This window comes from Dufourea novaeangliae, unplaced genomic scaffold (assembly GCF_001272555.1).
Source record: "Dufourea novaeangliae isolate 0120121106 unplaced genomic scaffold, ASM127255v1 scaffold2, whole genome shotgun sequence".
Classification (NCBI taxonomy): Eukaryota; Metazoa; Arthropoda; class Insecta; order Hymenoptera; family Halictidae; genus Dufourea; species Dufourea novaeangliae.
Genome location: NW_015373882.1, coordinates 335,467 through 359,332, shown reverse-complemented (window position 1 = coordinate 359,332; position 23,866 = coordinate 335,467). Strand labels below are relative to the sequence as shown.

Here is a 23,866-nt window from a genome sequence, read left to right as displayed (position 1 = left end):
CGTTGCACAACGTAGACAATTACCGTAATTCTTCAAGTATCGGAATCAGACGTACCATTCAATACTGGTAGTTGTAATGTTAATTATGAGACCAGGGGCTTCTTGCATAATAATTTGCTAACTAATAATATTAGTGAATTTACAAGTTGTATCTTGTAAGCTTCTGTTTTATAAACAGTTTCTACAACTTCACCTGTTACGAATAAAATCACTAATATTTCTAATACATTTCAGAAGTGATCATTGCCCAATGAATGCGATCTTACAAGTTATACAAATTAATTTGTAAAATTTTTAAAAGTCCTGGAACACTTACAATTTCGTTTATAGACTAATGTTTCTGACTATTGATGAGTGAATTCTTTTCCATTTTGTATTGATAATTTCCCGTGATAATAAACATTTCTGCTCTTTAATTTTCGTAAGCATGCGCAACGTGCGTTGAGCGCCACGCGTATCCGTTTTTAATAAAAGAAACACATTTATTAATCAATAATTCACTTCTATCAAGCTGCACATAATTTTAAAACATGAAATAGGATGATCGTTTGACTTGTAATTCGTGAAACTTATAGAACTTTATTTTTTTCATTAAGAAACTTGTTAATATTATGTCACAGAATTTATTAATACTGATAACGTGTAACATATGATTTGTAAAATTTCACTAATAATATTCGTTCAATTGTGCAAGAGAGCCCAGGTTGCATCCAGTCACGTTGTAATTAATTCAAACTGTCCACGCACCCCCCGTTGCGCGCACAAGGTTGCATTAAGACACTTCGTCGTAAGTGTACACGCGGCTTAGGTGTTACTGCAGTCTGGGTACACGGACCGCCGGAACTTTGCGGATCGTTATCTACACATGATGCCCCGGACTGCCTAAAGTACATTAGTGGAAAACCACGGGAGATGTACGAGTGCGCGCGGAATATTGGGAGCCGAATGAATTATGCACCGTTCGGGGAACGGGGCCTGCGAGTAACGTCGGTTCATAATGGAACCGCGCGTTCGATATAATTTACTGGTATTTAGGTTCTCCTATAACGTTTGCTCGTTAAGTTAATCACACCCTTCGCCGTTGCACTTTGTTACACTCCGTCTGTTGATAGTAACGATGTCCAAACGCGAAAGTTCGGATGTTAGATGCATATTTAATTATTTTAATATCCTGACATATGCATGGGGATACAGCAACTTGGAGTGAAAGATTAATGACAGTAGTGATTTTATACCACCATTTCAGAAGAAGAAAAAAATGAATATTCAAAGTATTACAGTAGAACGCCGATTATTCTATAATCCATTCTGATTTCAGATAACCAGTCTAAAAGAATGATAATTTCATATACAGTACCGCTCAAAAGTATTGAAATGCACGGATTGGTTTGGTAAAACACAAAGATCTTTTTATCCACTACACTAGTGATGGGCAGCTCAGCGCCCGCCAAACTCACTAGCGGGCAACACCGTGCAGCATGCGGGCATATGGCAGTGGTGGGTGAAATGTGTGAATGAGAGCACGTATCTATCATTTTCTTCACACACAAATATGTCGTGAATCACGACTCGTGACTCGTGATGTGTCCTGCTTCGCAATCCCTCCACTGGAGTCCGACATCTATCGTATGTCCCCAAGAATGAAAATTTCGACGACAAATGTATGAAACTATTCCATATGAAGCTTTGAACATCGTACGAAAGATTTACAAGTTACAGAATAGGGAATTATTTTTATTGTTATAAGTCTGAATAATATTTAAGCCATGTTTTACTGAATTTATGCACATATTGTTACAAATATATTGTAAACTCGTATATATATATATACGTAGTATTTAAGGCAATTGTTGTAAATTTTATTCAAATACTATTGTAAATTGTGTATTTTCATGAGATTTTTCAATAAAAAACAGTTAAGTGGTACATATGTATTGTTTATTAAGCCTATCACTACGACTATCCCATATTTTCCATAAATAAATAACTAGTAATTGTAAAGTTTCCGCCAATTTCGATTCAGTAGTTTTGTAGCCCCATAGGAGTGTTCTGAATTGAGGGCAATCGAGGTGTTTCTACCAGTACCGGATGGAAGCTCTGAGCTCACGAAATCATGCCTCTAGCCAAAGTCTTAGGTGCTGCTGACCAACCGAGGTTTAGCACGTGTCTCCATCCAAGAAGTCCTTCCAGGTGGTTGGCAGGATTATTGGTTGGTGGGACAGATTTCTAAACACTACTAGAGTAAAATCACGGATGCAATTTTAACACACGCTACTTTGGCAAAGACACCGTGTAATGGGCGTATCGGTGTGATCGGCACATCGCCCATCGTGTACGAGTCGCGGAAAGCGCTATCGAATTGTGGATTGTAATTCACCGTGATAATAACAGAATATACACAGTTTCTATCGGATCAAAATCTATAATTTTCTGACACATTCACACCACCACTTCCGTCTTCCAGGTATTGGAGACTCGAACCTCACCTTTACGCGAAAGCACGGGAATATACCGGGCTGATCCGTCAAGAGAAGGTAACCGGCCTTCAGGAAATTAGTAAAGTTCGTACCACGGTAGAGTCATTGTACGGTTACATAATTGACGACAGTATCGCGATCACGGGGGTTTGCTCCTTAGATATCCTATCACCGAAAAATTACGGTTACAACCTACTAGATTTCCTTTATGAGTTCAGAAAAATTTTTATGTACACTATCGAGATTCACCGAAGTACTTATTATTTGCTACACGTTGCTCATATCACGTTGCAATCTTAATATAACGCCCGAGACACGCTTGGTTGCTGATTTAGTTCATTACCAAGAAATTTTACTACTTTCTTCGCGAAATATTACGTGCAGTTACATTACCTGAAGTTCCAGTAGCAAGGAGATATTATCTTGTCCCAGGAACTGTTGGGGAAATGAACATTCGTAAATTACCTCGTAACAAATAGCAACGAAATGTCGCCATTCTTACACGAAGTAAAGAATTTCATGAAATGCTCAACCGGGAAAATGATCAAGGAAAGACAGAATACCGGGGAAAGGTACAGAAATAAATTTAACGTCATCCTGTATTTCTGGAATTCCTTATTTTATATGCATATACGTATTATGTATATAGATCGGTGAGCTCGCGTCTCTATTTCGGAGTTTGGTCTCACGGATTATAGCGGTTACAATCCAGTCGCGACGCTAAGACCTTAACTTTAAGTTCAGTTCTGCTTTGAACGAGGCTCGCAAGGTTCACGACAGTCACGAACCCTTCGTATGGTTATACACTCCACACACACATACACACACATACAGACGCACACATACACACATATACAACATACCCACGAACGCAATGTACACCAGACAATTTCAAGAGAACGTGATGAACATCTAAAGTCGTTTGTGTTTTTTTCTATCTGCGAACCGCTTTCGTCGTTGTCACCGAGAACGCCTCGAGAGCCAATATCAACAATTCCCTTCTTTATTTTTCTGCGTGGCTCGAGTACGCCCGCCATTTCAAGGGTTCGGGTGTCTCTTAATTTACTCGATAGACTACGTGCAAAGTACGTGTCCGCCCTATCGACCGACCTCGGCATCCGGAAATACAGCCTGGCAAAGAAACGCCTGCACGTTCCCTTTTCACGTCTCTTCAGGACTTACGGCCACGATGACGAACGCAAGACAATGGTTTCATTTCATGCCGTTTTGAGTACCCTAGCTGGTATCGATCGGACACGGAGCCGACTTTCCAAATTGCAATTCTGCCAAATTGCACAGATTTTTATATACAGGGTGCCCACAAAATAGTTGAAAGTCTTTGAGAGGAGTGATTCCTGGGGTCATTTGAAACAACTTTTGCCTCAACGAAAAATTTCTCCGAGGCTATGTTAACGAGATATGAACGAAAAGCTACCGCGGGAGCTCAATCGGCAGACTCGCGCTCTGATTGATCGGGGTTTTTCGTTAATATCTCGTTAACAAAGCATAGGAGAACTTTTTCTCTAAAGAAGAAGTTGTTTCAAATCAACCACAGAATCACTCTGTTCAAGGACTTACAGCTATTTTGGGATACTCTGTATATCTTGAAAGTATGTGTCACAAAGGTTACGAAAATGTAAATGAAAAATGCTACGGAAAACTGGTCTGCCCTTGGAAGGTCAAATAAGCGTCTATGAGAAAATGCTTCAGAAGTAAATAATGTGGAAAGAAAATGGTACAGGGAGGATAGGTGGAACAAAAGTAAGGAAATGCGAGTGAAAAATTTATTATTCATTGTGGAAATTATTGTTGCTGCAATCACTTCTCTATTCCCCCTAATCGGCAAAATTATCATAAGTGTAATGGCTAGGTAATTATGTCCACATGTGAATTCCATTAACTGTTATGTAATAAAAGTACAATTCCTTTTCAACCAATGGATTTTCACTCCATTTGCGAATGTTCTTTCTTTCTTCTACTGTCTACCGTCCTTTTTCCGTATCATTCACTTTTTATGCATATTCTTATAGACGCTTGCTTTACCTCTTACAGTCAGACCAGCTATCAGAGGCATCTTTAATTTGTATTCTCGTAACTCTTGTGACATACTTTCGAGCTATGCACAAAAATCTGTGCAAATTTGTCACCGATTGAATAGTGTTCCTTGTTAGAGCCGCCTCTAACGACACATTTATTTAGGTCATTCGGTAAGTGTAAAATCGTGCTTCGAAACATTTCTGACGCTTTAGGTTGCTTAGGTGTGACCAGCGTGAAGTGCTTATGATTAATATAAAATACAGGATGCCACAGATTAGCGTGAGCTATGTCGGAATTGTTTGTAAACGACGCTACGTGTCAACATGAAAATTTTGGGATTATTATTGGTGAATATAAAAATAGAAATTAAACATGGTGGTTCAAGAATGAAAGGTCTAGTGGCATGTTATTCAAAAGTTGAACGTTATACTAGACACAGGCCGAGAAGCAACTGTGTAATGGCTTCTTGTCTGAAGAGTGAAACTTTCAGGAGTGCATCCACATGTGGACATGCCGCATTCGATAACGATTTTCGTGTAGACACGTAATATAAATGAACAATAAACGCTGGTTAGTTGTCGCTATTAGTCTAAGACTGCTTTCGATACAAGAAGCAACGAGAATAGGAGATACCAGAAGCACTAATTCGAATAGTATTGTAAATTAATAGGAAAGTAGGGACCTGATCTATTCTTGTAAAAAATTGTTAGATAAATAACTTGAGTTTAGTGGTATTGTAGTCCTCTTCACCGTTTCGTTTCTTTCCAACAGTCAAATATTGTGTTATTTCGTAAATCTGCGAGAGCAAATCTTATTAAGTTCGTCAGATTTACTACGTAAATCACTCTACAAACGGATGGATATAACAATTTGTTAATTAAGTAATGAAAAATAAATAACTGTATACAATACCATCCACTTATAAAACTAAACAATCAAGACTTACAGCAATTGGGCTTGCAAATATTAACTTAGAATCGACAGAAAATTCGTCACATGTAATGTAGTCAGATAAAATTTACTAACAGGAACCAATTATGTATTAAATTACCCGGTACAATGTTCAAATCGTACAATGTAATCTTACAAAGTTATAAAGTAAGTAGTTCGTGAATAATGGAAATGAGTATTTTCCTACGTCTTTGGTTTATCTGTCCAATATTTCCTTCTTCTTATGCTATTAAGATGTCGTAAATAATTAGTATAGGTAGTACGAATCGATGCTTAATTATTGCCAGATGCAGTCGTCACTTTCGTTTCGTACGATCGTAAATGAAAGGTATCGCCGGAAATTAACGTAGGTTAATAATCAAGGTATATCTCGAGAAACGGGGTGACACGTTTAATTTCTTTCCTCGGCAGCTGAATATCCGAATGGGGTTTGCGTCGGAAAGATCGATCTAATATCGGTTGTTGAGAGACCACTCGAAGTTAATTAACCTCCGACATCAAACCTCGCTTCGATTTCGCCACATCGACCTCCACTTTAACGTCGATCAAGAAACAACGCTCACGCTTGTCCGTTATTTTCTTTACATCAACGTGATATCGATCAGTTTTCAACGGTAATTAATTCTCATGTTGCATGAAATTACAACATTTATCTACGTATCACGTGATTAACCCATCCGTGAAATTCATCAAAATAATTAAAATTAAATTAGTAGTAAGTCATTAATAACTATTGGCCTGATATTAACCGTTTGCAGTCAAATACAATTTTGTTCACACTCCATAGGCAAACTGAGTCGTTTATGTCCAAGCATGATTTTCTTACTGATTTGGGCTTTTAAAAAATCTGAAAAAATACTGGACTACTTTCAAAGTCTCTAGTACATCGTTCGTTGAGTAAAATGATTAAAACTTTTTTCAATACAAATAAGTATTTGGTGAATAATCCAAGGGAAAAATGAAATTCCACGTGGGTTGTCAACGACCTGAATTGCTTGCAAATAGTTAAACATATGTTACAGTGAAGCATTGATCGCAACAAGGATACAATTTAAGTTTATCAGATATTATACTTCAACTATTCTTTATAGATCATTCAAATAAACTCGTAAACGTTTTTTCATAATTTCCGTTGTTTATTGTTAACATTTCTTAAAAATATCTATACAGGGTTGTTCAGAATTCGATTTTTCGCTGTAAAATAGGCAGAACGCTAAACAATCTGTCTTAATCAGGGAAAGTAGCAATCAACCGACTCATACGTATAATCAGCATTCATATAAGACATTACTGATTCGCAATTAAAATGTTGAATATTCTGAATCCACTACTTACATTCGCTATAACCTTAACCACTTCTGCCTCGTGAAGTTTATCAATAACTGAAGTGTAAACCTACTTTACAATACTCAGACCCTGTATAATTTTCTACACGTGCTACGATACGATAAACTTACACATCGAACAACTTACTGCAATACAGAAAGGGACGTATTCTTCAATCGACTTTGTGTTAACCATTTGGATTGGAATTTAATAGACGACTAATGGTACCTAACCGTATATTTAATTTTTCAGTAATTAACTCAGGAAAATATAAAATTATATAAAGTAATATATAAAATGAAATGTTTGTTATTTTTGTAATTATATCAGTATAAAGACGCACATTTTATTATTTAGAATTAATCGTTTACATGGAATAGAGTATATTGTACTGCACAAAAATTCCTTAAATAAATTGAAGAAAATACAAAATAAAAAGGGTACTATTTAAATACATACAGAAGGAGACACATCGCTACTAACATTCTGATTCTCATGAGTTACAGAAGATCTTGATCGTGTTATAATGGGGTGGAAATACGTCATGATTCTGACTGTTAACTAAATTTATACAATCGTAAATTTTATAAAGTGTGTAATACATATTATATTACCCTCAAGATCATGTTTCGATAGGTCACAAAAATTACCGGGCACAACTATTCCTTTTGTGCGACATTCTTCTGAGATGGGATATTTACAAGTAAAATAATCTTAAATTTCAGTAGCAACTGTTTATAACAACAAAGAATATATAAAACCATTATCAAAATGAAAGGGTCAGATAACGAGTGGGACATATGCAATTTACTTCTAGCTGGAAGTAGCTGTGAAAGATGTTATTCCAACTCAAGTGGTCATAAGAACCTAATTTCTATTGGAAAAGTTAATAATGTTGTTACTTCGAGTACAAATCGTATATCTTTCTCGTCCAATTCAAGGACGTTCTCACCATAGAAATAAATTTTCGTGTTTACACCGTTCTTCAACAAAGAGACTTCTGGGTGGGCTACGAATCTGAAGGGTCATAGGCGCCAACAGGGGTTCGACTCTATCTTGCACGTTCCAATTCAATCACCAGTTCACCCCCACCCCCTCAGCCCACGATTTCTACCGTTGCTATCACGAATCTTCGGGGAAGAGGAGACGCTCGAGTTTTTCCTATTTCTATAAATTTACCGCTGCAGATTAAGCGTCGCGTTAGGCCGTGAAAATCGATTTCTTCACAATTCCTGTCGACCAGGAATTGGTCTGAATTGTCGAAATCCACCTGCCGGTGTTATCGGGACGATATACGACGACGTGTCGCCAGAAAAGAAAGTCTTGGAACAGGGGTCCTTAACTTTTTAGCCCTCAACGATTCTTGTTCCAACCCTTTTGCACTGTTCAATAAATTCTTGTATTATGCTATTCCTCGAATTAAACCTGGCCTCAACTGAAATCGAGTTATATGTGTAAACTACCGATGTCGAATTAATTTACAAGGTTTTATGATAAAAAATACAATTACATAAGAAGTAAAGTTTGAGATCGGGTCTAATTAACCTGAACAGTGCACGAGGATTAGGGTATATGCCTCCGGGAGGTTAAGAAAATCAATGTATTTTTATTTGCTAGAGGATAAAGAATATGAAAAAATTCCGAAAATCGACGAAATTATAGGTTAAATTGTAATAGCATGTTACAGCATAATAACGAAATAATAGAACAGGCGAAACTTTAAACGCGTTTCTCTCGAAGCGTACATTTCGGAGATTGTCTGCACGATAACTCTGTTAATTTTAAGTATTTTTTCACCAAATTTGGGACACATATAGCTGATAAGTAGACTGTGGATATCTATGTATTTATAGCTTCTCTCAACATGGAAAATGCAAGCAAAAGAAGGTGTTAATAAATTTCCATTGTATTTCTGTGTTTTTATTAACGTAGAAGAGTCTCTAGTGCAGAATTCAAAATTCTATTCCAATTTCATTTTTAGATATTGTTGTCAAAAATTATAAATTTTCATAAACTTCTGCAGTCTACTGATAAGAGACTATTAATAATTATATTAACTACTGATAATTCTACCTATCGAGCTATATTTCTCGTCTTCTTGATTTCTTACAAACACAACCTTTTTATGAATTTACAATATTTCAAGTAAGTCGAATTAATTCTTCGATAAAATTACAATTTATCGGGGCAGTATAAATAACTCAAGTATATACTTCTGAAATGATTCCAAGTAAAAGATAAGCGATGTAATGCCGGTGAAGAACGTCACTTACAGTTTATTACGCCGAAGTCCCCCAATGATACGGGGAATAATGTTTTTATTACGCTTTTACTGGTGTTCAAAAACGTTCTCTATCGAACCGATAGCCGGTTGGTAAGAACACGCGATAATAAAACTGATCGTAACAAAGACGCAACCGCCCTTCTTGTATGGTATCTCTGTCCGCGACACGCGTGTTTTTCGTAACGATCGTATGAAACGCAAGGATATTCGTTGTTTTTCTGAGCTGGATAACTGGTTTACTTGAAACGCAGAACATCCGATGGGGCGGAACGTTTTTATTGTATGCATGCGCGAGAGGTCGAACGACAAATTGCGTGGGATCCCCGTGAATCTATTGAACGATCACTCTGCTCGAACGTTTCTTGTCTGTTTCAGGATATTGCTTTCGTGATATTGGTATTGGTCCGCGAAAGAACTGAATACTTTTCAATATATTGAGGGAAAGTATTTTAGTTCCGCTTTTTAACTGTAAGCGGAATTGTGGTAACTTTGTCAAGTACGAAGACATAATGTCGAAACAAAGTACTAAAACTAGGACCGAAAGAATAATGTCCCTTTGTAGGAACAGAATTTAACGGTAATTCGTTAATTTAAGTCTTATGTGAACTACAATGCATATATTTCATTGTACTAACATGCTAATGTATATAATTTCATGGCCATACATACACAGGTACACTACCGCTGAAAAGTATTTAAGTCTGCGTACAATACAAGTATACACTTTTATTCATTAAAAGAATATAAAGTTATGGCAATAATTTCCTTTGCGTTATGTCTTACCTAGTAATATTGTGATTTATACTCGGTAGCTGATGCATTTGGTTACTTAAGAAATAAAATAATAAGTAATAAATATTGCAATTTTAGCGCTACAATGATGCTGAACAACTGCCATGTCAATAATTGGCAATGACTCATTACTGTTCAAACTATAAGAATTAATTATATGTAGAAACAGAATAAGAATTGTACATCCGTATTAATACGATGTGACTTTTGTAATTAGAATGAAGTGTAGAAATTTTATGAAAATATGAAATAATGGTCTATTGTTATGTTTCAGCCCATGTTTACTTTTTTCAAACGTTCGTAACAGATGATAAACCATAGATCACTAATAATTATCAAGTATTGGGCAAACTGATATTCAATATTAATATAAATAATCTTTTGCAACAAATAAATTGGTTGTACCAATGAGTAATCCACTGTTTCAGTTTAAGTGAAAGGTTGAAGAAGTCTGTGATAGTGTTGGAGTTGGTTTCAATGACTCCAAAATGGCCATCTCGACTTGACTAATTTGGAAGTGTTATTGAAAAAAAGACTCGCCCCAATCGATTAGTAAGTTGTAATATAAAAAATAAAAAATTGTAACTGTATTATTTTAACAAATATTTTAAGGTAATAAATCTGCAAAACTTTGTTAACGACCTCATACGATTGAAGTGCACAATTTCAATTTAAAAGAAATAGACCTAGTTCAGTCAAGCAATTTAAATAACAAACAACCGAATTAAATACCCCCATTGTTTAATTTGGGATTAAAAAGAAAATAGGAAAGTTATTGATGTTAAGGTGCAGTCCCGAAATATCAATAGCAGGATCCAAACAATGAATACATACAATTCGCGTTAGCAAAAGATAAACACAGACACGTCCTTACAACCTTTTCCCGGACTTTTAGTCGAACGGTATACTTGTTCTGTATGCTTTCGCTTTTCCCACGTGTCACTGTAAATAGACAATCACCATGGGGATTTTTCTGCGCCCGAACGATTTATCCACGTTGACGATCCTTGACCAAGCGAAGGGAATCCAATACGTTGGACGCAACGTAAGACATTTTCGAACGAAGCAGGCGCTATTGTCCTCTTGAATACCGAACGGTACAGGGTCGAGTGGCAGATGAATATCTACGAATAGGGACTCCCTTCTAATTCCCTTGATACTAGGCGGAAATAGACAAATCCCATAACGGTGGATCTTGAGCCGGGAGAATCGAGACTTTATACGTATCATGGATATAAATTATGGATATATGAAGAAGAATGGTACTGAAGCAATCCTGTTTTTGTTCGAATATGTTTTATGGACAACTACTTGCTTCCTTCATCGATTTATACTTTACTGAGTGTTGAGTATTAAATATGCACCTATAGACATAATGATCAGACTGTTCTTTATGCAAAATAAAAGGAAATACATACTTCTTGTGTCAATTGTAATTAAATACTAAATTAGTACCACGAACCTCGTTGGAAGATGGTGTGATAGTGTATAGTGATATGATATGATTTGAACAATTTAACACTACTTCGTGACACTCTTAAACTTTAACATAAACGTAAATGTAACAGTGTGCTGTATATGTATGTGTGTACTAGTTGTGTCTGTTCTGCCTGAGAGATGTGTTCATGTTGATGATTGAATGTATTCTGACTGGTGATTGTATGCATAGACGATTGTTGCAACGGATCCACTTGTGATTATTGGTGGGAAATGCAGGATTTTAATTAGACTATCTTGCAGAAGAAATGTTAGTGTGAGGTGAAAGAAGAGTGGGGGTTGGGGTATGCGAGTGGGACTTGGTGTATGTATAGTTATTGAGATTCCTGGAAGTCAGCGCCGAAATACAATAAAGAGTGGTTCTTAGGACAATGAATGTTTTGCACAGGATGTGCAGTTGTCCAGTAATCCCCGTTTATAAAGGTTTACCTGACCGTATTGACGGCCCAAGACATGACGATCGTTGCGACCATCGCCCACATGTATTAGGTCGCAATTGGTATTCCACTCATTAGTAAATAGTTAATAAGAATTTGGAACATATAACAGGTCATTTTAGATATCAGTACCGAACAAATGAATTCGGACACAAACGTTTTTCTTTTTGTCTGTTGTTACAAAAGTTCTGCTCTGTGGAATGCTTATTCACATATTACGAACATAAAATAAGTTTTATCTATACAGGTTTAACTAGACAAAAGTATGCAGACATTTAATTTATAAGCATGGATTGTAATCTGAAACATGAGCTTCGTGAGAATATTATATCATATCTTCATCTGGTCCATTCTACATAGAATGCTACGAGGCGAACATTTGTTAAACATTTTAACAAAAAAATTATAAACGGTTTAAATGTAGCGTCAGTATCCATAATTTCTCGATGTGAAGACAGTTAGTCAGTAAGCTTAAGTCGAAGGCTTCGATCATTGTAAAAAATGAATATAATAATAATAATATTTATTTTAACGGAAAAAACCCATTGATACAAAGATAGCATGAATATAAATAAAAAGACGTGAATAAAAGATGAAACAAAAAAATACAATAACAATGGCAAAATAAAAGAATTATTTGAGACAAGTTAATCATTTAGGTCGAAATGCGCCTAGTGACAGGCAAAAGCAACCGAAAGATTCAAGAGTATTGGCCATCATACATATGCGGTTTAGTGGTTTAAACTTACCATAGTTGGTTTCGTGATATTGAACGTGATATCAGAGCTGTTTCCAAAAAATGTCCGTTTTAACTTCAATTTGGTAAATTTTTAAAATAAACCGTGTATTTTTCAATCTATCAGATGACTATGTAATTAACCTTCCAAGTTATCAATCCCTGAAGAATCAGCAAATGGCATTTAATTTGCTTTGTAAATATCAACTTTTATTGCAGTGGGAGTGCTGCAAGGCGCTGTTTATAGAACAATACTATAGAAATCAATAAAAAAAGGAAAGTAGTAGTTCGAGGAATTGTTGTTAAAGTTTAGGAGCAAGCTGACGTGGTCGTTCTTCAAACTTCACGGTTCAGTTCGTTAAGTTTTTTTTCTCGTTAAAGCTTCAGTGAACTTTGGAAAATCGTTTCAGAACTTCAGGACCACAATTGCTTGGGCTTGAATGCCATACTATTGTTTAATTACTGACATTGTGTTCCTGTAGGATTGCTCGTTAATTGTGGATACTTGACCTTTTTATGTAACCCTTCAAGTTTTTCCAAAACAAACAGTAAGTCACCTCTGCAATGCTTGAATTCTTAGGAAAAATTCGTAATCGAAGCTGTATTCAACAAATGGATAAATGGTTTACATTCCACATTCCAAACGAGACTATAAGATAATTGTGAATATTAGACTTTTATTCTTATAATAACAGATTAAATAAAATATAGGGTGCTAAACAAAGCAAAATTTCTTTATACGATTATTATTTCTCGTTAACAATGTTAAGTATTTATATCTATATGATTTTAGTAGAGTTGTATACTTATTTCAATAAACTGAACTTGTAATATTATATTTAAGGATGCAAACGAGTTTCCTCCATTTTAAAGATGGTTAAGTAGCAGTAACTAAGAAATCCACAAATACGATGATTCTAATTTAATGTCATGAAGTTGAAAAAACGTCCTACACATTCCACCTTCAATAAGACATCTCAAATAAAAATATTTATTTTTTAGATATTTTGACGTTTAGTTTTAGGAAGAATTAAAATCAATACTTTAAATTATATATTGAAAGAAGAATGAATGTGACTACAAACAACTTACAGATAATGTTATATTAATAAGTTCAAGTATCACAGTCAAACCTTCAAAATATTTCAGCATTAAGAGAATCTGTCAGAAACACACACTTAATTCTTTATGGAGACTGTAATCGTCAAATTAATCAGAGCACCCTATAAAATAATTTAACGTTTCTAGGTTTGAATTAAAAAACGAATTTTCAAATGTAATTACACAAATGTAAACACTTCACATGTGAAATAATACAATAATATTGTTAAGAATAAATATTTTTTAAAAATTTCGTCCATTTGTTAATCATTCTATGTTACAATAATATTTACTAAGTGTACAAATTAATTCGTGGCCCACATTATTATGGACGAATACTTTCAAGACAACGTAGATTGTATTTTGTTTTCTTGTGAATAAACAACAAATTCATGAAAAGAAGGCCACAAATTAATTTGTACACATAATAGAATTCACTCTGAACTTGCTCTAAGAATAACGATAATAATATTTTCATACTAACAATAAGAGTAAACAAAATATTATACACAAAGGACTATGATACCGTCTAAAATACAGTAACTAAATTTATTAACCGTCCAATATACGAATAATAATCAGAGTGGTTTTTGAACTTCGTTATTAGAACAATAACAAAGGTAAATACAATATTTCGATAACGCGAGGAGGAATGTTTGTACTAGAAAATGATTCGTCTGCGCGAAGTTGTAACCTTCGATGGTACGGGCCTTGTTTCCGAATCTCCGTTTAATACACACGGGAGACGTACGCTGCTAGTTTCCACAGCGATTCCCCTGCTGCTAGTCGAAAATGGATCGGTTTCATCAGCGACCCTCGGCTCTATCGCCTGTGCAACATGAATAAGCGAGAACATCATCGATACGATCTTGGAACATAACGTGCACTTTAACGAGGCAAATACAGATGCAATGACTCGTATCCAAAGCCTTCCGTCATCGTCCCTCGTCTGCTTTTATTCGGAAATTTTTATACAGCGCGACTAAATAACTCGTTACTTCAATTAAAATTGGGTTTAAATTAAAATCGAATTGAGGAAATATATTTGCCTGTTCTCTAGATTGTAATATATATATATGTAAGCTATTGGTGTCAAATTAATTTACAAATTTATATAATAAAGAAATATAATTATGAATCGAATATTAAATTCATTAGTAAGATTTGCTATAAAGAACTGGCGCGCACATTGGCAGCAACATAGGCAGCAAATTGGCTCACACCAAAACGAAATATCCAAATACGGAAACAGATGTCGATGGATTTTTAGACAACTTCTGTCATTATTTGCTGGCAATATGCTCGAAACTTGTACACAACTGGCTATCAGAATACCTCCTCTCACTTCTACAATCGTGAAACAATTATTAGGTGTATACAAAGGTAATGGCTGTTTTTCCATCGAAAAACATTATTAATATTAAGCAATTGTTACATCATTGTAGACATAACTTCTTGCCACTCTTCTTGTAAACATGGAATTTACCGTCGATGAATTACAATGAAACTATGATACCAAATTAAATGAGATGATCATTAATAATGAATTATTACTTTTGGACACACCTAATACAATCTGGAACTTTAAACATGGTTTGCTGCTTCTATTTATAACCAATTCATAGTTGCTAAATGAAGTAAATAATACAAGTGTTTTCGATTAGTTTTCTATGTGTCCTGTAGGTCAAGAACATTTCAAGTTCACTTTGTTACAAATCATGAAATTAACCCTTCTGTCGAATAATAGAAGCATGTCTAGTTCAAAATAACGACCGATACGAATGTAACTCAAATTTAAAGTGTGACCACGTGAGTATTCGTTTGAACAAACCGATACGCTTTCGTTTTCATACTTTAATAACATAATCGATAAGAAAATGGCTTAATCAATTACGCGTTTATATGAAAGTGGGTATTTAAAGATTGTTTCCTTTTTATTCGCTATATTTTCTAAACCGGGTAGTAATTGGTGAAGTTAAAGTGAATCTGATTCAATCCTTTCAAAAGTCGACACTCTTCATTCGCCTGACATCCATGCAATCCGTGCGTTTCTTCTTATAATTCTCCTCTTTCAGATCTTCTATCACCAGAGCAGGATTTAATCGCGTTAGTAATCAACACATAATCAACAAACCGACGTACTATTCAGATAAACCGGAGCTAAAACGCTTACTAAAATCGACCTTAACGAGAAAATTATCATAAATTTGAATGAAGCGCGATTTTCTTGTAATCCAAGTATCCAAGACGCGCTTTAAAACCAAGAATTTCTCATTCGAATGCTAATGAGAAGATTCTCTTATAATAGTGACAATATCCTTTGCATTAGATCCTCTTTAGGTCGCAATACTTTTTATCGTTTTTATATTATAGGTGAGTTTTTTCCCCGTAGAAGTAGCTTAAGGATTTGATCAGTATTAGTCTGCCTGGTCGAGTTTAAGACCAGTCGCAGGCATCAATTAGGAAGAACAAACGAAATTGAGGAGACGAAATATTACCTGAATTATACAGATGAAAATAATTAGAGAATCAGGGAGTTATTGATTCGGTGTATATGATGTGTCGGATTTGTTAGCAGTATTGAATATTCTTATCATTGACCGACTTTTATTTATCAAAATGAAACTATCGATATTTCTCAACGACACACATATGTATATTCATACCAGTGGTATTAAAAATTTGAATTCTTTAATGTACATTTTTCAATTTGAAAATAATATTTAGAAAATGGTGTAAACTGTAGACGTCTTGTCGAATAATATATGTTGTTTAAAAACAGAATCTCCCTAGAATCTCAAATGAAATTTCGTGAAGTTGACAATTGAGTTCAATATTACTTTCAACTCATCATTTACTTTAGCTCTATAATAGAGTTTTTAATTTATATTATTTTCAGCCCTTAACTGTGGCCGATAAGACAATCTAACATAAAAATATGAAAGTTTTTGAACCTGCTTAATTACTTGCGGGTCTTCTTGAACGCTGACGTTCCAGTCTCGGTCGGGGAAAGACTGTACATATCAGCGAATATTCTATGCGAAAGTTCGCTGAAATATTGTACTAAAGACTGTTTCAATTCTCTTCGACACAGTATGTAACGCGTCCGAATAAACGTTCCGTTGCAACGAGAATTTCGTAGAATGCAATTAATGCAAGAATAACACCATTGACTTCGACCATTGATAAAATACTTCCCATTCTTCGTACAAATTTACATCCAACTACAGCACCTGTCCTATCTCCCTTATTTGTATCTCTGTTTCGTAGTAATGTTTGTTTACATATTAGTGTTTTTACACGATTAATTAGCTTCGAACGTTATAGTGATATAACACATGATCCCAAAACACCAGAAAACTCCACGAAACAGAATCACACCGAGCGACAATCAAGTCCACTTATCCGTGCTTCCGCGAGCCCAACTGCGAGACACTACGCGTTCACTTTGTTCCGACACCACCTAATATCTGTTTCGTCGCAGTCAACACCCATTTAATTGAACCGTCGAGTTCATCGGAACTCTTCGCGAGCTCCCGACCGAAGTATTCTCGTCACGTACCACTTGTAAACCCCATTTAGATCGGTGGAAGGGCTTTGAAAGTCGGCAAAGTTACCCGAGGAGTCCTGGGATAGTCATTATCGTCGTAAATTGTCCCCGAGCTGTTCCACTCTACCCTTCCCGCTCGTCATATAATTCTAAATTCTTAGCGACATTAGGCAAGAACGGCCATTAACAGTTCTTTGAAGCGAGGCTGCGCCTCAGGGGCTGAAGATCGGGATGCGTTCGTTGAGTGAATATCTCTTGATTGACACCACGGGCTGCCTGGATACCGTGTTTCCCACAATAAATGGTCGCCACGCATTCCATCGAATCACCCCTATAAAACACCAAGGCTCCCGTGACACTTGCCGCTCGAGTCGCTCGATTTATTGTTTCCTGTTTTCGAACGTTTCCCGGATCGTCTAGTATCTGGGTATCATCTATTGACCCCTGACGCTGATTAACCGTAACCCTCCCCGGGAACCAGGGAACGTTCGACGTCACACGAGCCTCTTCCGTGGAAGAAGGCACCAAATCGAGATTAACTTCTCCCTCGTAGACGACGTAGCAACGGTAGGAGGATAAAGGACAGCGGAACTCCGGCGTGCGTTAGTCGTGTTCAACGATACCCTGGATTTTCCAAACGGTTTCCGGGAGGAGAATGAGCGTTCTTCTTGATCGTGGCTTGACGTTTCCAGTCGTTGATAAATTATTCCTATCCTCGCGTTAAGGAAACTCGCGGTGAACGTACTCTCTGTTCCCGTATCCCTTCGAGTCTTACTTCATTCGGTCGTTTTACCAAGGAGAATTAATCGACCCGTCCGTTTAACTCCGAACCGGATCGTTCGAGTGTCGTATGAAAGTTCGAAATCCTTCTTCCATCACTGAGCCGTCCGGGTTTCTTAATCCTCGAACCCCTTTCTACGCTGTCCGATCATTAGGATCACCTGTTGTCCCTGACTTGGAGGATTATCGGGGAGCTTCTTCTAGGGAGTGCCTTCACGTCGCAGGTAACAGGGAGCTATTCGTCCGAGGTGACTCTAACGGGCATTAACTCCTTCCCTCGAACGGGCACGGCAGGATGGCAAGGATAAGGGGCAGCAGAACACTGGTTAGCAAACGGCAGGCCGTTGCCTCGGGAGAACCGGCGGATTTCGTGGGTGGATTTCTAGCCTGGTCATTCATCACGTCGCTGGATATCGCGGCGCTGTTTGGCTCCGCCGAGGGACAGCTTATCGGGACGCTCATTGTGTCGTTGCTGGACGTGGATTCTCGAGAGCAACGGCTCGCGTGGTGACCCAGGCAACCGGCGTACGAGATGGCGTGCGGTATATAGCTTTGGTCGATGCTACCGGAGAACAAGACATTCGCCAGAGGACCTATGGCGAACACTGGCACGTCCTCTCCCCCGTGTGTCGCCCAGGCTCGTGGCACTCCCGCCGTCTGAAAAGCAAAATGGATTTCCGATCATCGATTGTAACATGTCTGTCTGGGATTGTCTGGGCGAAGTGTTCGTGTTTACACGTTACGTTCAAGAGGGACTGCCATTCTTGAGATATTTATTTACTTGTTCTGGTATACTTGGAATTTTTTATGAGAGAATATCCTAGTCTAGAATGTTATCCTTTAGGCTTTCTTTCGGAGCATTCTTTACAAAAAAGACATTGGTATCGACATATGTTTTGCACACATTTTCATTTATGTTTTAAGAATATTCACCATTTTTGTTAAATATTTTAAGTAAATATTTAATTTAAATTATTTGGTACCGTCGCTTTCAAAAAAATAGTCCTACTAGCTGACATGATTCCGGCCATTTTGCTTATTTCGAACTAAAAAAGACCAAAGTGTCTTTAATTATTATGATTGTTCCTGTAAGATGAATCAGCACGAAATAGCTATTGAAAAATTAAAAAATGGTGGTACTTAAAGTTTGGACATCGATTTTCTGGATTTTTTTGTGCTTTTGCGGGTTAAAAAATGAGGAATAGAAATAATTTGTCGGTAATGCTGGTTTATGCGATAACGGTACATTCACCGGAGGTATACACCAAATGTGAAGTCAATCAGTTAATGTGAACCTGAGATATCGTGTCAACTATTTCAGAATGTACAGTTTCAAGAAAAAAGCGTTAAAGCTTTTTACGTTGCACGCTGCAGGTTCTGTGCCCTCTTCTTTAAAACATTTAGATTATAACTCGAGTGACAAATTTTTACCAACGATAATAAAAAGATTATAAATCGTATAATGAATTTTTACCAACAAGAATAAAAAGATTATAAATCGTATAATGAATTTTTACCAAGAAAAATAAAAAGATTATAAATCGTATAATGAATTTTTACCAAGAAAAATAAACAGATTATACATCGTATAATGAATTTTTACCAACGAATTAATTAATATCTACGATAGCAACATATGCCGCCATATGCATGTGCACGAAGGTCTAGTGAGTAGAGCTTCTCCGTGTACTATTTGTCCTTTCCTTAGGGCCGAAATTAACCCCATCGAAACGTGCATCAAAATGATAATCACGGAGCCAGAGTGCCAATAAATCACGCCATAAATTTCCAGCCGCACCGCGATTCTCCGGCATGAACGAAATTCCAGACCGCGGCCTCGTTACCGAAATCAGGGAACACAGTCGTGCAATTTCAACCTTCTAATTATGATACATGGTTACCTGATATTCCACTAACAGTTTCAATGTTACCTACGACTGTGTTCAATACAACTCGATGTTCTACTCAAAATGCAATCTTGTTTTGGGACATTCCTTATGAACGATTCTGTTGACGCTGAGCGGACGGAATATATAAAGTTTCAGTTAATTGGAATCTCTACTTTGGGTTCCGGTGTTACCGAGCCTGTGAGGCGGAGGGTGGAACAAAGTTTTCCTATGGTCACATGCTGTCTCATATTCGACGGATTAGTTTTTGGAAAACAAGAATTTAAGGCAGTCCACTTTAAGGATAATTCCGCCTTGGAGAACGCAAATAACGTAGATAATATTTAAATAACATTCATAAATTATACTTTGCTTTTATATGTATATAAAAAATATTACGAATATGTTATGTGTATAATTTTACTGTGTAGTAAGTATTATATACATTGTCAAACTGTATTATAAAAACTTTGATAAAGAACGTGTTGCATCCTTCTTCAAGGAAAAAGCGACGAGGATTCAAACAAAGGGAAGAACAGGATTCTCCAAGAGACATGGCGTTACGTTTATCATTTTTGAGCCCAGAATTAGTTAAACAGTTAGAGAAGGTCTTAGTTAGATCTTAGCAAGAGTTAATCTCTGATCACAGACTAAAACAATTAGGGAAACTCAATCTCGAAGCAAGCCAACTTCGTCAGAATAGTGAACTTGTTAGAGCAATTAGGCTCGACAGGTCACATATTTACAAGGTCCAACTTTGTTCAAATATATATGCAATAGTACACTGACATGCAAACTCAGCTTGCGCTTGGGGAAAAAATGCAGCAGGCGAAGTGTCTCTTACCACTTGGTATCAGGAATTACTAAAATTTTTGCCAAATTAACATTCGGTTTAACATTTATTTCGGTACTTGAAATAAATTTACCAAGTGGTAGGAGGCCCTCCTATGCTACTTTTTCCCCCAACGGAAGTCGTGTTTGCTCGTGAGGATACAGCAGGTACCGTAGACACACTCCAGTTGTAATCCAGCTGTCACGCGAGGCGTGGCAATTCAATTTCAAGAATCATGTGGTCCCGTAAAAGTGGAAACAGTATAAACAATTCTGTCTATTTTGACGGTGACAAAAATATTCTCGAAATTTTATTGTCGCAGCTTGCAACGTATAGCGTCGTGGGTATAAACCTTTATACAGCGAACGAAAGCTCATTTTGACTCATCTTTAGCTATTGCCGTATTCCTTGTGGTAATACAGGGTGTAACAAAAATGCTGGAAGATCCGGAAATAGGAGGCTCGTGAGGTGATTTAAAAAAAGTTTTTCCTTAGCAAAAATGTTATTTGAGGCTTTGTTAACGTGATATTAATGAAAAGCCCAGACCAATTAAAGCGCAAGTCTGCTGGCCGAGCTTCCGCGGTAACGTTGGCTACCAATCGCTATGCAAGCTCGCTTTGTCTTGCAACCAGAAAATAGTACATAAGTTTACATAAAGTTAAAAATATGAACACAATTCCATTTTGAATACTGCGTATAATGGAAATTCTACTACGGACCAAAGTGACTCTGTACTCGTCTGCCGCAGCTATCCTGGACCATCCGCCTTCCGATGGTTCAGATAGATACCAGAAAGTGAGGACTAGAAATGTTATGATCAATGAATCCTGGAATACATGTACAATCTCAGGTGGACTACTTTCATAGCGATGGCCTCACGTCTGTTCAATTTTCGATATAAAATTATTGAAATTAATATTTATTCACGAATTAGTCTCGGTACTCTATCGTCACATTTCGTACAATATCCGAACAATCACAAATTTGTGGGAAACAGATAAGGCAATGTTAGAAGTGACCAGCAGTTCGACGATGCCCAGCCTTAAGAATAAGTACATTGTTCCCGGAGAATCTGGCCACGGAGTGGGGAAGACATGGGTGCCTCTTGGCAGCAGGACTGTAATGGACCGCATGGCACTTACCCCAGAATTTCGAGGGCCCATTGTTCTTAGTAAAAATCAAGGTCACAGGCTAATGTTTCTACCACGTGAGTACAGCCTCAAGGGAACTACTTCGAAGGGAATGGTCTCACATCTATTTAACCCTCAGAGACCACACTCCACGTCAGAATACATAAACACCACACTAGTGCGAATTGGGATTTTGAATTTTCGATGATTACTTGAAGAGAAGAAAAGGAATTTGAACTCATAACATATTCTTTCGGGTAGGATTTCCTCACAAATTCAATGGTAATAATTGCAAAACTGAGAAATAATGTTTTAGCTTACAGTTCTCACTGCTGAGGCTTTCGGGTGTAAACCGTGTCCTTGTGGAATTGTTTTCCCAATGTTTCGCAAGCATTGCATGTAGCTTCATAGGGTCAAAGACACACTGATACTGGTGTGTGCCTTGTGGTTTAATTGTTTAGCTGACTAATTAAAAATTAAAGCAATGAAGCGGAACATGACCAAGCTCCAGTATATTAGAGGAGCACCACAAGACACACACCAGTATCAGTGTGTCTTCGACCCCCTGATGAAGCTAGCTGCAATGCTTGCGACATGTTGGGAAAACAATTCCACAAGGATACGGCTTACACTCGAAAGCCTGAACAATGAGAACTCAAATCTCCAATGTTTTAGCCTAATGGAAGGAGACCGTTATGCTAACTCGATAGAATGTTACCATGTTTCGTTGGTGTAAATTCACACTAGTATGGTGTATGAGGGTAAATCCTGAATACACAATTTTTATGGTCATATTTATTCTCGAATTATTATCTCGGATTCGTTCGTTTCCATGGTCCCACCCTGTTCATCATCTATATGTGTGGAAGACGCCCCGCCAAGAGGGTCCTTTCCGTGCACATTTGAAACTCGACGGATCCTTTTGGCGTGTTCGGCTCTGCGATCAGATGAAAGAGTACTGCGAGGGAGTCGTGTGAGAGGAATGGAAATCTTTTGCCCGAAGCGGTGTGGTACGAGCGAGAGCGCTAGGGCATTTTTATCGGGCGCACACCTCGGAAATGCGCGGGAAGCTTTCGTTGCGTTCAGTAAAATCGGCACGCAGGATAAACTCACGGACCCACGATCCTCCGCAGCTTTTCTCGCGGATCGCCCACGGGTTCGGCGATATCGGGATGAGATACTTGAACCTTTCACGGAATATCTGCAGTTGCATTGTCTGACCGTAGGAAAATATGTGAAAGGAAACCGGATTAAGGCTCAGAGTCCTTTCCTGGACGGAGAGCACCAAGTCACGTGGAAAAATAGGTCGTGTTAAGTGAAATCGTAACGGTTTACGGTGACATATGCTTTGGCGCGGCTGTGCATGTTAATATTTACAGCGCGATTTTGATGAAATGAATTCTGTTGATTTCTGATGTTTTTTCGTATTTATAAAAGAACTTAATGTGAGAAATGAGTTGCGAATATTTATTCAAAATATAATATTCATTTATATAAGTTTAATCAATGTAAAAATACATGGAAATAATTCTTAATGATACAAAGTTTAATTTTCGAGAATAGTATTTGATAATCTTTCATGTTCAATAATTGTAATCATAAAAATTGGTTATATACAGGGTGTCCCACCTAACGTGGGCACCTTAAATGTCTTTTTTGCTTTTGATTTGCAGAAAATTAATTTTAACAAATACTCAAAGTGATGTCCATCAACTTCGATATATCTTTGCAATAATCCCTCTATCGGAGTTGTTTTATTATTTAAATCTACTTTCATACATTTGTTGATTTTTCGTATTCAAATTTATATGAAGGTCACACTACTGTAGGTCATTTAATTGGTCTCAACTATTATGTCACGCTAATAAAAATATGTAGCCCCATTTAAACAACATCGATGACCTTGAAATCTCGAAAAATTCGAACTTGAGGAAAATGTTTGCTTATTATAGTATCTATTTGCTCCTTTCAACCAAATAATACTTTCCCCTCATATTTGCTTGTATCTTCAAAAATAAGTGAGTTGTTGAAGATGCTCACGTTAGGTGGG

The 23,866-nt window shown here is 37.0% G+C and overlaps 1 protein-coding gene across 1 annotated transcript in view; it reads right to left on the bottom strand.

The window, feature by feature from the left end:
* Nucleotides 1–18,232: 18,232 nt before the first annotated feature.
* Nucleotides 18,233–23,866, bottom strand: part of LOC107195015 (alkaline phosphatase, tissue-nonspecific isozyme) — a 136,087-nt gene continuing 130,453 nt past the window's right edge. The window contains exon 8 of the mRNA XM_015584799.1: nucleotides 18,233–18,625. Within this exon, the coding sequence (XP_015440285.1) occupies nucleotides 18,233–18,625 (393 nt within the window). The remainder of the gene's footprint in view (nucleotides 18,626–23,866) is intronic.